The sequence below is a fragment of the Leptonotus elevatus genome, chromosome 3 (genome assembly GCF_054856555.1).
Source record: "Leptonotus elevatus isolate MCC_2025b chromosome 3, RoL_Lele_1.0, whole genome shotgun sequence".
Classification (NCBI taxonomy): Eukaryota; Metazoa; Chordata; class Actinopteri; order Syngnathiformes; family Syngnathidae; genus Leptonotus; species Leptonotus elevatus.
The window spans coordinates 5291663-5308216 of NC_141241.1; the positions used below are offsets into that span (position 1 = coordinate 5291663).

At 38.0% G+C, this 16554-nt stretch overlaps 2 protein-coding genes across 3 annotated transcripts; one reads left to right on the forward strand and one right to left on the reverse strand.

The window, feature by feature from the left end:
- Positions 1-1442: 1442 nt before the first annotated feature.
- On the reverse strand, positions 1443-8254 carry nae1 (nedd8 activating enzyme E1 subunit 1). Of its 2 annotated transcripts, XM_086071289.1 has the most exons (21): positions 8145-8254; positions 7585-7688; positions 7434-7494; positions 7323-7353; positions 7127-7198; positions 6918-6997; positions 6546-6655; positions 6246-6355; positions 6108-6170; positions 5964-6027; positions 5787-5878; positions 5589-5648; positions 5362-5495; positions 5078-5153; positions 4277-4316; positions 3890-3976; positions 3342-3434; positions 3126-3240; positions 2961-3010; positions 2771-2885; positions 1443-2325 (listed from the first exon to the last, which is right to left on the reverse strand). In XM_086071289.1, exons 1-20 carry the CDS (start codon positions 8192-8194, stop codon positions 2776-2778), a joined length of 1602 nt encoding a protein of 533 aa, XP_085927415.1. In that variant the 5' UTR covers positions 8195-8254; the 3' UTR covers positions 1443-2325; positions 2771-2775. The 2 variants fall into 2 exon arrangements, with proteins under 2 accessions (XP_085927415.1, XP_085927414.1); XM_086071288.1 differs by having other exon boundaries at positions 1443-2885.
- A 561-nt stretch (positions 8255-8815) lies between these two features.
- On the forward strand, positions 8816-16462 carry ca7 (carbonic anhydrase VII). The gene is made up of 7 exons (XM_086071976.1): positions 8816-8958; positions 9899-10096; positions 12137-12255; positions 12484-12579; positions 12742-12804; positions 12884-13039; positions 14912-16462. The coding sequence occupies exons 1-7, from the start codon at positions 8922-8924 to the stop codon at positions 15029-15031; spliced, it is 789 nt and encodes a 262-aa protein (XP_085928102.1). The 5' UTR covers positions 8816-8921; the 3' UTR covers positions 15032-16462.
- The last annotated feature ends 92 nt before the right edge of the window (positions 16463-16554 follow it).

Genomic DNA, 16554 nt, shown 5'->3' on the forward strand with positions numbered 1-16554 from the left:
TATTACTATTATTATTATTATATTATCGTGTACCTGTTGCAAAATCAAGAACACTAATTATTGCAAAAGACTGCACCTCAGAGGTATCAAAACGCATCTTGAGAAGATTTCATCACAGAATACTGTGATTGCTTTTGGAGGCAAGAAAATCAGGAAAGACAGGAAATCGTTTTTTTCCACTGCTTCTCCTACAGAACAGCGGATTTACATGGAGAGATCAAACAATCTTTTCCTGATACTCATTTTTTTTTTCTTCCCATGCACGGCAGTGAGATGTCTGTGGGATACATTACCTGATTAACAATGCATTTGGAAAGCATATGCATTAAAGTAGATGAGGCACGTCTTCCACGAAAGACTTGTTTAGGCTGAATTGTTGTAAAGTGTGTAAGAAATGTCACACAGAGACCAGCTGCTAACATATTGCTGCAATTAGGGTTGAAAAATTGTACTCCTACATGTTATTTTAGCAAAATCATTCTCTACTCTAATATACAAATTACAGAATTTATAGTGACTTTATTTTGCTGCAAAACGTGCATCTTTCTTTTTCATTCGTATTGTACTTTACACATTCCAGTGTCACAGGCTCCATCTGTTTGTAGGAAGAATGGAGAGGCCCTCGGCCCGACCCCTGAGAGGTTTAAAGTATGCCGGCCTCCCGCAGTCTCCCGGCAAACATTGAGCACTCTGCTCTGCTTTGGCAGGGTGCTTTCCATTCAGCCTGGGCCTCACGAAGAGGTGAGGGCTGAACTACGTCGTTGGATGACAGCCAGGCAAATGGCTGAAAGTAGCAGAGACGAGCTATCAGGAAGCACGTTCTTAATCGTTGGCGCTTTCTGCCTTTAGTCCTCATCAGCTACAGAGAAAGCCGACCACCTTTATGGCACAATTACGCTTTATGTTTGCAGCTGACTCATCTTGTGCCCGCCCACGTTTCCTCTCCTTTTATTGCTTAAAGCTTCCAGGGAGAATCATCGCTGGCTATGTTGCGCTTTTGCAGGCGGTACCGCTGATTTAGATTGATTTTAACGTTAACTGCCCCTCCCCCAAGCACAAATAGGGATCCAATGGCTTTTCCTGCGGGTTGAAGATAACACGGTTAAGTTCAGTTTATACACTAACATTTTGATCATATGGATGCAAAAAAAGCCAGAAGGCCATTCAAAACTTAATTTAAGATACAATAAGCCTTGTATTGACCTCTTGAGGTCAAAGTATGTATTCATGCTAACAGGGCCATTGAGCTTTTATTATAATTTAACTTTATGATTACTTTATAATGAATCTCGTAGAAAATCACCCTTAATCTCTAATTGTTGTTCAAATCTTGCAATATTACGGACATCTATTGAACGCTAAATTGTGTGCAAAATATGATGACCCTCCTCCTTCCAGTTAATCTGGCAATGCAAATTTTCAATAATACCAAAATCTAAATGTAGCAGCTAGACAGCACAGTCAACTTTATTTGTGTCATGAGCTGACGAGAAGCAGAACAAACAGTAAGTAATAAAGGGAAGTACACCAAAACAGCCAATAACTCCTCTTACAAATCATTATAATGTATGTTTGGCAAAATAACATTATACTCCAGAGGCCATAAAGTTACACATAGATGTTGTTTTATTATCCTACACAATTGATTCAGATCTTTGTTTGGTAGCTACTAGCTAATATTAGCCAGTACTGGTACTCTTGTTTCTGTTTGATAAAGGAGCTTGATGATGACACTTGACACATTCTTTTTAAAGTCGATGACGCACGCAGACATGATAAACAGAGTAACTGTTCCCATTTTGATAGTAAATTACAGTCAGACATCAATAACTGAAAATGACAGCCACCATGTACTGTATGTATAAAACATGAGTTCCGTCATGTCTCAATAGCATAAAAAAAGGATGGCGTGTTAAAGGATTAATTATTGGACTCTTTTTCTACAAAAGTCTGGGAAACAATAGCAATTTCTCAATGACCTTTATATAAAAGAAAATTGAAATACATCTTCGGGTTCTATGGATCACTTGTTAAGTGTACCTAATGAACTGACCATTGAGTTTGAACAGAATGCTAACCGGCGAACGGAAGTGTGCCATCTACTGTTGAAATCCAAGAACTCTCAAATGCTTTGACGCAGCACACCACTCATGTTGCTTTATTTCAGCAGTACACAATCCTGCCTGTTTTCAGTATCTCACTCCACTAACACGCCTGATTTGATGAACAAGGTCGTCATCGGGCTTCTCCAGAGCTTGCCGAGGAGCTGATCATTTGAGCCACCAAGTTCTCAAAGACCAGGGACATTTAACCCTGCTTTAATTTCTAAAGAGAGGAGTGGCTGAGATTGGATTACTGAAGTATTGTGCAGTAATGCATAATAACTGAGCATATTTTGACGCACTAAAGAAAAATATTGGGCTAAACAAGGAAAGTTTGGCAGCTATAAATTATTTTTACAATAAAGTCCTCCTTAATCACACAACAGAGATAGAAACAGTGACACTAGTATAATATCCGATCGAACAGTTATTATGTAACCTACTGTAAATGGTAAATTATATAGTACTTTCTACACCATGTATATACATAGGTTCTCCAAAATGTATTCCCGAATGTTAAATACCGGTTTGGCCAAAATGACGTTCAAGTGCAGATATTTGAGTAAAAAAAGAAAAAGAAAAAGAAAAAAAAAAGCATCCTGAAGGGCAGCAACAAGAAAAAATGAAATCCATAGATGTGTTTTTGTGAATGAGTTAATAACGAGTACCTGTCTCACAGCTGTAAAGTAGCAGAGGTCTGTGACATTGTATTGTAGATGAATGTGTTGCTGAATGGCACAAACTGGTGGCTGATGATCTTTATGGCTTCTTGAGCAGCTGAACCTGAACAGATGCCATGTTAATGAAAAAGAAATGACGGTGGCATATAATGCATTTCGTGTCAGCTTTACATATTACCTCCCATAAACGCAGAAACTGTATGGGGCTCTGCTGCACCATATCGACAGCTACAAAAAAAAGAGAAAGAAAAGAAGAGATTTTAAAACATCACAGCTAATGTCACTTTCCCAATATAAAAAGAAAACCATCCAATAAGGATATAAATCAGCAACTAGGACTTACAACTCGTGCACGTAATCATCCTTAATGTTGACGTTGAGGTTGTACTCCTGCAGTAGGCTGGTGACACACAGCTTCAGCTTGCTGATGTCCTCTTCGACTTGATAGTTATACACTCCTGAAAAACACAACATGTAAACAGAGTCCACCTTTTATTTGCCACCGAGAGGAATCATTCAAAACTTAATTAAACATAACCCCCCCACCAAAGCACTGTACCAGGGTAGCGGGAGTGCTGCTGGTAGAATCGGTCGACGGCTCGAAGCATGAGGTAGAAGACCATCTCGCTATCGGGATTGTCCATGCATGAGGCTGCGGAGAAACGATAATAGTTCATATATTGCCATGTATGAAACCAAACAACAATGGACTACAGTTACTTAAAATAGTAGCTGATATGACCATCATCATATGATGAGCCAAAGAACATATTTTATATCAACAAAAACGTCACATGCTACAAAAATAATCTCACTTATTATTGTGGAATCTCCGCCTGTTAAATCATACGCAAAGCTACAGGTGAATACAGTACACATAAATTAGCTGCACTTTCTGCCACCTTGTGGAAAAGCAATGAATTGTTCTGTCAGTCACAACGTGTCAATAGCATAGATGAGCAAAGATACAATATTTGTAGTTGTTATTATTGTTAATCTAACTGATTGAGTGAATTTGGATACTTTCCCGCAGCACAACTGATAATCTCTCACGGCACATGGGAGACTAGGAATCACAGCGATATGGGAAGTGAGTCTCCAACGTACTGATTTCATCTCTGTTGACTGAATCCACGTTGTACTCCGCTGCTAGAGACCGACAGCGCACCACCCGTAGGAAAGATGCATTCTTGCCTAGACAACAACACACATGGCAACAGGCAGGAATATTCAATCTGCTTGTAGTCAGTGGTACAAGTCACAATTCAAATGTAAAAAATCCGGAAGAATCCGTTTTACAGGTGAGTTAGCGTTAAGTTCCATAACCAAATAGGGACAGTCCGTAACACGTGACGGCTATGTTTAAAGCTTTCAACAGACTAAAACCACGTCAACATTTAACTGTGCTTGCACAAAATATTGAGTTGAATGAATTTTGATAACATGCTAAAACCAGTAACCACTACACATATTGGATGAGTGAGTGATGCTTACAGAAGAGTCTGATGTCACTTTCAGAGATACTTTCAGGTGCCTGTTGAGGGAAAAAAGCTCCAATTAAATACATTATTAGTATTTGGACATCCAAGTCATTCTTTTTTTTTATTCTTTTTTATTATTGCTTATTCTGTTTCTGTGGGCAGAAGCCTGAGTACCAATTTAAGCATAGCATGAACAACCAATCATCTACAAAAGTCAGTCAATCATCACCACGTATTCCGTAAATGGGTGTCAGCAGAAGAATGGAAAGTATTACTTGCAGCATTCAATAATTAGTGTAAACATGTGAAATGATTAGTTTTTCCATATCAGGATTGGCTGCATGCTCTGATTATTTACAACCGATTTGTTTTCTTTTGAACTTTTATGCATAATAATTATGAACACTATTTTTTTTTTCATTTTACAAAAGGCTTTGCTCAATTAAATCAAATAAAATTGTTGATAATGAAAAAACTATTTTGACTTTAAATCACATTGACTATTTAGGATAATGAATACAAATGCATCTAGCTAACATAATCAGGAACACAGCATATAACATTTCTGCAGTTGATAATTTATATTTGACATTGACGCAAAAGCAAACAAAAGGGGAATTCACATTATTGATGTAATGTATTTATAACAGGGCTGTTGCAGGAGGGGAACGCTACTCCACTGCGAACAGCACTGAGACGAACGTGAATGGAATCCGAGCTATGTTATTTTTTCCCTGCGTTTTTACTGAGAATTGTGCCTATTATTATTTGCAACTGTTGTACTGTAGTAGTTTCACACAGGACGATAGCATACCTTCCCAACAGACTGCACCAGACTTTCAACGTATCTGCCAACAGACGCTGCATCCTGTAAGGCCTTTTCCTTGTAACTGAGGGAAAACATTCATTTCAGCTGGAGCGCATACGCAAATATGAAAATACAATGCATGAATTGTTGGATCGTAGTTATTGGCCGATTAGGTTTTCATGTTTTAAATTGCTGCCATGTTCTTGGTGAGTGTTTTTATCGTTACTGATCAAATTATATGAAAATGACTCATATATTGTGAATACTGATCTATACATTCATTTTCTTACACATTTTGAAGATTGATAAACTTCTGGGAGTCGGCGATCATATCTGGGATGGTGCCCCGTACAGGAAGGCTGCCACAGCCTTCATTGTGTACAAACTCCTTTACAGCTCGTAGCATAACCCAAAAAGGCGAAGTCTGTCAACAAATACCAGTGGATTGAGTTCCACCTTACATTTTTACACATAAATGTTTGTATGATTTATGAAAAGCAAGATAAAAATCCCAAACCTGTGACGTTATGTTGTTACATTGATCATCATTGAAGAGATCTTTAATAGCACTTGGGATCTGAAAACAAAACAAAAAAAACAAGCAGCATCTGTATATTTAGGTTTGTAGCTTACTGGTCCTACAGAAAGCTGCCATAAAGATTATTTTTAAGTGAAATAGGTATGCGTTGTAATAGTATGTGATTCGAACTGACACCTTGGTTGGATTTAAAGCAGTATTGACATTCTTAATGGCTTCCTCAAAGTTTTCTTCATCCTCAAGGGCACCATTCGCATTCTTCAGAATTCCTAAAGTAAAACACAGAAGTTATAAACATGTGTAAGAGATGCACAGGTGGGGGATTCCACTAAGTGAAAGACTGCACACAAATACCTTCCCGTATAATCTGTCTGAAGGCCTCTTTTTCCTTGTAATTTCTGGGGAGCTGGGAGTCTTGCTAAAAAAGTACAAGGGCATGTAATAATTGCACATCATTACAAATACAACTACCAGTGTTGTTCAAGAATTGGACTGTACCTCGCTGAGCCATTTTTCAAGAAATTTAGCAATGATGACAATCCAAGGTGTGTGACTGTGATCCTACAGAGCAAATATAAACAACACCATTAGTTGAGCGAAGCAGTACAAAAATGCACCGTCATGAAAAATACGTACCTTTTTGTCCATGCTTTCAAGGTCATAGGAATGAATGTGCTTCTTGAATTCTGCAAAGGGCTGGTCTAACCTTAGATCCTCTAAAGCATTGTCGGGGTGTGACTCAATCACTGCAGAGATAAGTCAAATGTAAACACGACAAAATATAAAGCAGAGGCCACAGATGAGTTATGAAGTACTGTGCTTACAGTATAAGACATCACTCATCTTATGTCATTATGCCTCTGAACGGCAAAATCACACTTGTGTTGAAAGGTGAGAAGTCCATGTGTTCATGCATGTATCTCAAATGCTACTAACCTGTGTGCTCTTGCACAACCAGCCTCATGTAGCCAATGAGGCCGTAAGTTTTACAAATCAGGAACGGTACTGAGGCACTCCACAAAACTGAGCCTAGCCTCAGACTCGTGCTATTAAGTTTCAGGAGAGAAAAAAAAGGAAACAAATGTTTGAGTAAAAAAAAAAAGAAGGATGTTACTGGTTTAACAATAAAAAAATAAAAATGCAATGATCATTTTTTTTAGGCACTGCCGTGGCCTGAAAAAATATTTCAAAGAGATACATTCATTTAAAACTTTTGTCACACAGTCAGAAAATCTACTTAGTGATCTTGTACCATTTTTTCATTCTATTTTAAGGGCAGTAATGGTAAATAGTTACTAAATTTCATACCTTTCAGACAACTGCACCCCAATAACAATTGTAAATCTATGGAAAAACTCTGGATTGTTGTCCAAGAGCATGTCAGGACTCTAAAAATAGGGACAGCACAGAGTGAAAGCACAACGGTTATTTATTTAATTATTATTATTGTTGTTGTTAACATTTCTCATACTGTATTTCCTCCTATTGTTTATCTTTGTGTTATAATATCCACTAACCTCCTCAACAAAGTTGCCCGATACATCAGTGTTCAGTTCTTGGAGCAGCTCGGTGGCAGCCTGTGCTCTGTTCTGCAACATAAACACTCAGGTCAGGGCCCACTGTCATATTGCGAGCATAAAAAAAATGCAAGTACTGTAAACAAAAAGATTCAACATTGGGGAAGTTGTGTATACACGCTTATTAAACATGTACCTTTCCAATGCTGTTGTGGCTTAGGAAAAAGCTGCAAAACAAGATAAAATAGTGATGAACAGACAAAAAACTAATACTGTAGTAAGACCTAAAATCTAAAATGTGTCTTACTTGTGCCCTACATCTTCCCCAGAAACTGTATGACCATCAACTATGGTGAACGCTCCAATACCTGATGAACACAAGTGGGTTACTTATTCTATTCATTGAAAACGTCAGTATTTCCTAGTGCAGTTTATCATTAACCCCCGAAACATTTTACCAGGAAGCACAAGGTTTTTCAGTATCTCAGTCCCAGTTGCTGTCGCATTGATCAGGCAAACATGGGCATTTTCAAGAGCTTCTTGACCGTGGTCCCCCCACAATCTGCAAGCACACAACATGTGTCCATCCATAACAAATTGACGTGGTACTGCTACAAAGAAATTAGACAAAATTAGACTGCAATGGACAGGTGAGACACATTTTTTGAGTAGAGCAAAAAGTCGATGATTCTTCTGGTTCCCAAAAAGTCTGAGCAAGCAGGTGAAAGAAGTGGAACTGTAGTAGTAGTAAAGTAACACATTATATACACATGTATCATGCTATCACGTAACAACAACCTTACTAAACAGTGCGAAAACAAACACCAATCATGGACACTTTAAACTCAACCAATGGCGCTCATAGTAAATAGAGTCGACAGTTTATGTTAGCCGAGGCTGCATGTAGCAACGCGGCTAATGCTAGCACTTCATGTCCGAGCTCCTGTATCACCGTTGTTTTTGTGCAAATCGAAACCACTGGGAAATAATGTTACAACCTAATTCAAATATGAATTACCTGAGTTGCCGGTCGTATTTCTGTTCTTTGGCTGCTTTGGTGGCTGCCATGGTATCTGGCTGGCATCTGTCACTGCTAGGTAAAAGCGAAACCGCTTTCGCTACGTCAGATTCGACACATATTTCCACACAATGTGATTCACACTCGCATTTTCAGCACATCAAGCCGTCTCGATTTTATTGGTAAATTATAATGAAACATTGATTTAAAAATGTTATAGAAAGAGGTGAGACGTATTCATAGCAAATATGGGGAATAACTATATTTCTAAACACAAATTCTGTATTCTGTATTCACTAACAAAAAGGGTCTCATATTTATTTGTTCATTGTGTATCTGTCAAATATATTTTTCGCTAGTGTACCATGTACATTGATAATCATCATAATAGACCCCGTTAATAACAACAACAACAACAACAACAACAACAACAACAATAAAAATAATAATACTAATAATAATAATAATAATAATAATAATAATAATAATAATAATAATAATAATAATAATAATAATAATAATAATAATGTGTGTACAATACGCGTTGTATGGACGAGGTAATTAAAAATAGGGATTTCATAGTCGGTGGCTGTAAAAGCACGTGGTTGGCTCAATTTAGTGGGCGTGAAGGGGGCGTCTCCAGGAGAGGGGGGAAAAAACTCTCTCTCCTCCTGCCTGTTACTCTAAATCTTCTTCATCATTAGCTCCAGCGACTCATCCTAGTCCCACCACATGTGAACCTGAACCCAACGTAATCTTGCACCCTGAAAGCACAAGATGCCGATCAGTAGCTGGGGATACGGTACAGAAAACGGTAAGACGCCAGAGCATCATTTGCTTTCCTACCGTAGTTGCTCGAGTTCGCAGATGACAGTGCGATGGAATTTATTTGACGGGGGCACGTTGTGTTGCTGAGGTTGATCAGTTCAGTTTAGGTTCAATGCGAGATTAGCTGCACTCCAAGGGATGAACTGTGTCCTATGTTCACAGAATCTCTCTTGCACGTTCTTGTTTTGCTTATCGGGATAATGATGGTCTCCTCTTGGGAAAACAAGTCTGAGTTTTTCTAATTTGCATGAACTAAAATGTGCATGTCAATAAAAATAAAATGAGTAGAGACATTTTGTCCCTTCCACATAGTTAGACATACAGCTAAAAGGAAAAACATCTTTGCACAATCACACAAAAACATTGACAATTAACACTATGAGTGTTGTTCGAGTCTGAACTTTACATTTGTAAATGCAATTTTATGATAGTTCTTGCATTTGACCTCATTAGATCAGGGTCTTTTTCTTATGCTCGCTGTGACTACATTTGATTTTTTTAAATGGAGATGTGGGCCAGATCATTTGTGGACAAATTAGAAGTTATAATGTATGTGTAAAACAAATGAAATTGTGTCAAAATATAAAAAATAATTAATTAAAAACAAGCGTTCAGTATATATATATTTTTACTTTATTCCATTGGTATTTAATTATGATTAATTAACCATTATTTAATACAATCAATTAAAAATACTATGTATTTTTGATTTGACTATTTTTTTAAACTCACATTTAATAATCGAATAAGTTTGAGCAACATACATTATGGGGGTCGTGTTCATGTAAATGCTCTGTGGTGGGACAAATGAAAGTATGGAGCAGGCCGTATGTGTGAGCTGGGAAATACTTTGTGTTTTTTTTAATACCACAGAATATTTAAACTGTATTGCTTTATTTGCTTGCTTGTGCTTTGTTTCGGAAAAGGTCCATCAGTATGGCACAAGGATTTCCCTGTAGCCCAGGGAAACAGGCAGTCTCCCATCGATATCATGCCTCATCAGGTTTCATATGACCCGAGCCTGGAACCCATTCTCCTCAACTATGATCACTGCTCCTCCATTAACATCTCCAACAATGGGCATTCTGTTGTGGTCGACTTTGATGACTCAGATGACCGTTCAGGTAAGAAAACAGCTGATTTCTTTAATTTCTTTCGTTCATTTTTAAGAGGTTCAAACGCATACAGTCGTCTGGCATTATGTTTGGTTTCTTAACAGCCTGGTCAATTCAAAGATTCAGTAATTTCTAATCTATACTTTTACTCTACCGTAGTTCAACCTTTTCAGACGTATTAGAGAAATCTATTGAATCGCATCATTTTGCTAGGTATTGTTTATTGTTTCTTGAACACTAAGTGCACATCGGCGTCAGAATCTAAAAACATATGTATGCTGCAACTCACCATAAACAAAGTTTGCATGTGTGCACAGTTTGCAGTTGAAGGTCAGTCCAATCAGTCAGCCAGGCAGTCAGGTCAGTCTAAAGTCAATCCAATCAGATTAAGTGTACAGTATCTGTTTCGTGGGAAAGAGGTATAATAAGCGGAGCTGATCTCTGTGGCTATTATGATCCAATCCTATCGTGCTTTTTTGTGGGTGGGACCATGTATGTATAACCCCATCATAACCATCAATAACTGGCAGAAATATAGGACTTGAAGTTATGGGTGGTTTCCACGCAGCGTAAATGAGTGGTACAAATCCCTTAAACCGGCTGGCTTTGTTGATCTGGTGTGGCTGAATTTGTTGTGAACGTTCTACTTCAACGCGTTCTACATTGTTGTTAAAAGTATTCTTCACGTGCACTTTTTATACAAACACACAAAAAAAAAACATGAGTTAAAATCAACCTATTCCACAACCACTTGCCGAAAAGGATACAGACACTCACATGCTGCATACAGGTAAAAAAATGATCCTGTACTTACATACTAGTTAAAAAATAATACTATAATGATCTAAGAGAACTCAGGCTGGGCACAGAGCATCCATGTGTCGTAAACATCATCTCAAGTAGCCGCCTGCACCAGGACAGGACCACAGGACCCAGCCACAATGAAAACAATGACAATAATAAAATACAAAGTCATTGTGATAATCAATATAACAAAAAACTGTCATAAAAACATGTATATTGGTATAAGTAGTTTCAAATCAACTCTTATGTTTCTGTTCCGTGATTTTAGTCCGGCTATTTCCCTTTTTTTCTTTTTCAAATTTGTAATTTTTTTTTATTTCTACCTCATGTTTATTTTGAGTGTAATTCCACTCTCGGCCACTAAATGAATAACAGTTATTTGTTTTGACACTGTAAATTTGAAAGAAGAAGAATGAAAACAGGAAGAATTTCAACTCAGCCAAATTTTTGCTGAAAATTCATGTCAAATCCTCTTCAATCCTGCTTTTTACGCCTACAGAAAGCGAATGTACATCTTTGGGCATGATTATTGATGTATACTGGATTATGAAATGACAAATTAAGTTTGTTAGCTATAAAAGCATACCTAGGGCGTATCTGATTCTGAATAGGGTATTTCTGTATCTTGACCCTCGTGAGGATAAGCAGTTCAGGTAATTGATGAAATTGACTTATTGTGGGGGTGGTCTGGAATGTAAACACATGCCACGGAGGAGAAATTACTGTATATCTATGTTACCAGTTCAGATGTACATGCAGTCAAGAACTTCTTAGACAATAATAATATTTACACTTGCTCTCATGTCGGTTTATTTTATTATAATAGAACAGATTTAGCCTAACTGTACATTGTTAGATGTATCCGGCCCTTGTGTCCTTTCAGCCAAGATAACAAGGATGTCAGAGACATCAAGCCGAATAACATTCAGGTTAGAATGGTGTGGATGTTCATGCCCAGCAGTCCAGGATCCTGCCACACATAAAGTCTGAACTTTCCCTCGGAAATGCGTTGTTCAGCCACACGATAGCTCAATTTATCAATGGCCATCTTGGCCAGTCGACAGGAATGGAACGTTTGACCCAGCGCAGCGATATTTGACCTGATGTGCATTTTGTTTTTTGTACCTGAATCCTATGGTTGTAAGGAGCAGCTATGAAAATCAACCTGTTTGCCGATACCTGTCGTCCCACCAAAGAGTGAGTATCTGATAAATTGACAAAGTGTCGACTCCTGTCTTTTTGCAGTGATCCAGGGAGGCCCGCTTGACAACCCATATAGACTGAAACAGTTTCACTTCCACTGGGGCGGAAAAGGCTGCCATGGCTCTGAGCACACTGTTGCAGGCCACAGCTATGCTTCAGAGGTCAGTTTTTTGAGAAATGAATCCTTATACGATGCAATGCTGTCAGGTATATGGACGAAAGGATCCTGCAAAGGTCACAAACAATTGGCAACACAAGAATGTCAACCTTCCTACTCTACCATTATAATCTGATTGAATAACTGTCTTTTTGTACTGTAATTTGCATTTCTCAATCTTATGGACATTTACAGTCTATCACCTCCCACACTGTCTGTATAATCCTTCCAGCTTCATTTGGTTCACTGGAATGCAGTCAAGTACAAGACATTCGGGGAGGCAGCAACAGCTCCTGATGGACTTGCTGTCCTTGGTATCTTTTTAGAAGTAAGACACTTATTTTGGGTTTTTAAGACATCCACTTTTAGTTAGGTAAGATTCCATTGAACATTTTTTTTGTTGCTTGTGTAATAGAACTTGTTCCAATCATGACACTCACCTGTAATAATATTTTTTAATACTTAGATTTTTTTTTTTCTGTGTTGCAAGACTGGTGATGAACACAGACGGCTCCACATGATAGCGGATGCACTGTACACGGTCAAGTTTAAGGTGAGTTTGCTTGTTTCTGGCTGGTTCTGCTTCAAAAACGTCAAACAAATATATTGCCTGCTTTTGTTGTTGGTCATAGGGTAGTGTCACAGATTTCAAAAGCTTCAACCCCAAGTGCCTCCTACCAAGCAGCCTCCACTACTGGACCTACCTTGGATCACTGACCACACCCCCGCTACATGAAAGTGTCATCTGGATCGTCCTGAAGGAGCCAATCACTGTATCAGAAAGGCAGGTCCGTGATCACGTGACCACACTATTGACAGCACATGGTTGACAGAAGCTCTCTGGTTTCTTACATCTATACTAATTTTCTTCTTATTTTGCTTATCGTGATAAAACGTACGGTGTTCCACAGGGTTCAATTCTGGGGCCTCTGCTGTTTTCATTGTATCTGCTGCCCCTGGGTTCCATCTTAAGCAAACAGCTGTGGTTGTTTTAAAGTGCTGTATAAATATTGAGTTAAAGCGGAAGTCAACCTTAAACATTGCTTGACAGTAATGTGTTATATGTGACATCACTCGTCTAAACATGACATTGTGGTTAATATTACATTTGTGGAATATGAGTTAGGAAGCAAAATCCTGTCATTTTTATCCATCAATGGGGGCAGCCATTTTGCTACTTGCTGTCACCTGCAGATGACATCATTATTGCAGTGTTGTTGATTGGTCGTTGCCTGAGCCCTGAGCAACATTGATGTCATCTTCAGTCGACAGCAAGCGGCAAAATGGCCGCCCTCTGACATGAGTAAAAACTGCTGGATTTTGCTGCTTAACTCATATTCCACTAACGCAATATTAACCACAATGCCATATTTAGACTAGTGGGAGAGTATAGAACATATTATTGTCCCAAAAAATTTGGGGGGTTGACTTCCTCTTTAAGTGATAGGAGTCAGAACCACAGGATTCACTTCATTGGAAGAAATATTAAATACCAAATTAGATGTTTATGATATACTGTAGTAGTATTTGTAGACTATTGCCAATTGTTCATTTCTGCATCTTAACAAACAAAAACTAATGTTGACAAGACACAGCGGCTTTTACTTTGAAATAACAACTACACAAACATGCTCATCAAAGAATTGAGCATTCAAATGGATGCCACAGAATTACCAGCCTGTTGTGAAATCTGCTTTGCCCCTGCAGGGCGGGTCCTACGAACAGCAAAACATAGTTCGTCGTGTTGCTATGTCACAGGGTTAACATCGGGCCCCTATAGCACTGAAAATAATCACAAAGTTTAGGTGTGGTAAACCCAAGCTGTTGATACCTTAAGCCGACTACGTGATTGACCTTTTGAGCTGTCCTGATAAAGACTACCATCCACTTGGTTGATCTCTACTTGCGCCATTCCTGTGGGAGGAGCCAAGTGTGATCTTTGATGTTTTTTTGTGAATTTGTGTGTGCAGTATGGTTCAAAGTAGGATGTGAGCTCAGAAACCCACAATTTATGATTCAGGGTCTCAGTCCATTGATCCTGCCTGGATGATTACGTTGATGAATGTACGTGTACGTGTTTGGTGACAGGGTTTTAAGCAAGGTCAGAGCAGGGTCAGCGCAAGCATGCAAGCATTATTTTATGACTTCCCCGTACCAGAAACACTGTCCTTATGCCACAGGGCCTCTGCTATTATTGGTGTGTATATTACAATATAAAGTAATAAAAGAATATCATGGCTGACCAAATGTATTGGATTCAGGACGTTACAAATTCGGAGGCTTTTATATAAGGCATCTTTTAATCTATCCCAGGTGTCACTATTGTTACTACAGCTGTAGCTAAACAGTCACAAAAAAAACAAAAAACAGCTACGCCCTTTCTTGAAAACCGCTGCTTTGCTCTAATATCGTTTAAGAAAATAGTCATTTCCAACTGCAAATAAATGCGACTCGGATCAAAAGCCAAAAACAGGTATGACAAGAATTGAGATGACTCATGTTAGTTTTGTTTTTGCATGGACTTCGTAAATAAATACTGCACAGAATTTAATGAACCGTATTGTTTAGATAGCAAGATAGAGCGATACTTAAGGTAAGGGGATTATGCTGTAACGTTCGTTGTAAAAGATGCTTGACTAACCATTTCAACTGTATTGCAGCTGGGAAAATTCCGAATGCTTCTGTTCACTGGGGAGGAGGAGGAACAAATGATACACATGGAAAACAACTACAGGACTCCCCAACCCCTGAAAGACCGGGAAGTGCGTTCGTCCAATTAATGGAAACCTTGTGACGTAGAAAACTCTTGAATGCAACATTACCAGAATCATTTTTTTCCTTTTGACTTTAACTCAGGGCAAGTTGTCAGAGAAATCGAATCATGCATGGCTTGTTCCGCTGGTAAGCTTTAATGCCAAAAGAAATAAGTACTGTAGGGCTGTTTAGGGACTTATTGCACAATAATACTTGAATTACTTGACTTGATGAAGAATTAAATGTTTGAATTTAGACTCCATTGATGTTGCAAATGTTAGAACAAACGGGAGCTCAGAAAGCTACCGAGTCTTGTTTTGTGGTAAAGTATATATTTGTTTTCATGGTTTCATTTAATTTCTTTCTGCTGTTTAAGAGCTTGCACCATACCATACTGCTGCCGAAGCTCCTTGCTGGTGTCAAATGATCCATGTGGCCAGTGATCATTTCCATTGTAACAATCCCAACTGCAGCTGGAATTGGATTAGTGCTGCTAAAAGTGCTCTGTTTGGCTGTACAGTGTTGTAGTTTTATTTTTAATATGTCATCTATACTTCAGTGAAACCAGTGTTTACAATCATTTCTTAATTGTGTACAGAGTTTTGGACCAAATTGTACATGAGAACAAGGGACCTCAAAGCTTATTTTATGAGTGGTTTTAGTTTGAAATACAATATATGCCATGTTTGCTGGCTAAAATGAAATGTTTCAAAAATGGTTTCATTGTTGCTTCTTTTGTTTTACTGAGGACTAATTTCGTGTCATAAATACTGATAACTGAGTAAAAAGGAAAATCTGCTATTAAGATTGCAACACCTGCACCTTGTACCTGGTATCTACGTACATTCTGTTCTTTTTTTTGTTGGATGACAACATTCAAGCAAATGTTTAAACTCAACGTTGCAGATTAGAGAAAGCCCCCAAGGGAGCTTTCCAGGTAATTAGTAGCCAGATTGCAGGGCATTTAGACAACAATCACAGTTAATTATTAACTCAATGTGTTCATTGGGAAACTTGGGAAAAGTCATGAACCATTGTTTAAAAAAAATTATAAAATCTATTTCTTTATTTCTTCACGAGGGAGGTCACTAAATAGTCAGTTTAACTCATTGATTCGGGGGGTTTGAAAAATTAATTCAAACCTCAATTTTGTGTAAAAACAAATAAAGACAGAATACAATGATTTGCATATTCATTTCAACCTACATTCAATTGAATACACTGCAACATTTAAATATTCAATGTTCAAACTGAGAAACGTTATTGTTTTTTTTTTTGTTTTTTTTTTAGAATATTATCTCATTTTGAATTTGATGCCAGCAACACATTTAAAGAAAAAGAAAAGCTGTTGAGGAAAAAAAAAAATATATATATATATATATATTTGGAACATTACACAGGCGAACACATTAATTGGTGTGTGTCATGATTGGGAATAAAAGAAGCATCCCTTAAAGGCTCATGGGTCGAGATTCGTCATTTTATGAACAACTGTGTGATGATTTGGATAGTCCAAAAGTTTAAGAACAACATTTCTCAACGTACCTTT

Coding starts and splice junctions, on each gene's coding strand:
- nae1 (XM_086071289.1), bottom strand. CDS start 8,194: ATGGCAGCCACCAAAGCAGCCAAAGAACAGAAATACGACCGGCAACTC. Junction 6,656..6,917: donor GGGGTGCAGTTGTCTGAAAG/GTATGAAATTTA, acceptor GAAACTTAATAG/CACGAGTCTGAGGCTAGGCT. Junction 3,241..3,341: donor GCAGCACTCCCGCTACCCTG/GTACAGTGCTTT, acceptor TGTGTTTTTCAG/GAGTGTATAACTATCAAGTC.
- ca7 (XM_086071976.1), top strand. CDS start 8,922: ATGCCGATCAGTAGCTGGGGATACGGTACAGAAAACG. Junction 8,959..9,898: donor GGGATACGGTACAGAAAACG/GTAAGACGCCAG, acceptor GTTTCGGAAAAG/GTCCATCAGTATGGCACAAG. Junction 12,256..12,483: donor GCCACAGCTATGCTTCAGAG/GTCAGTTTTTTG, acceptor TAATCCTTCCAG/CTTCATTTGGTTCACTGGAA.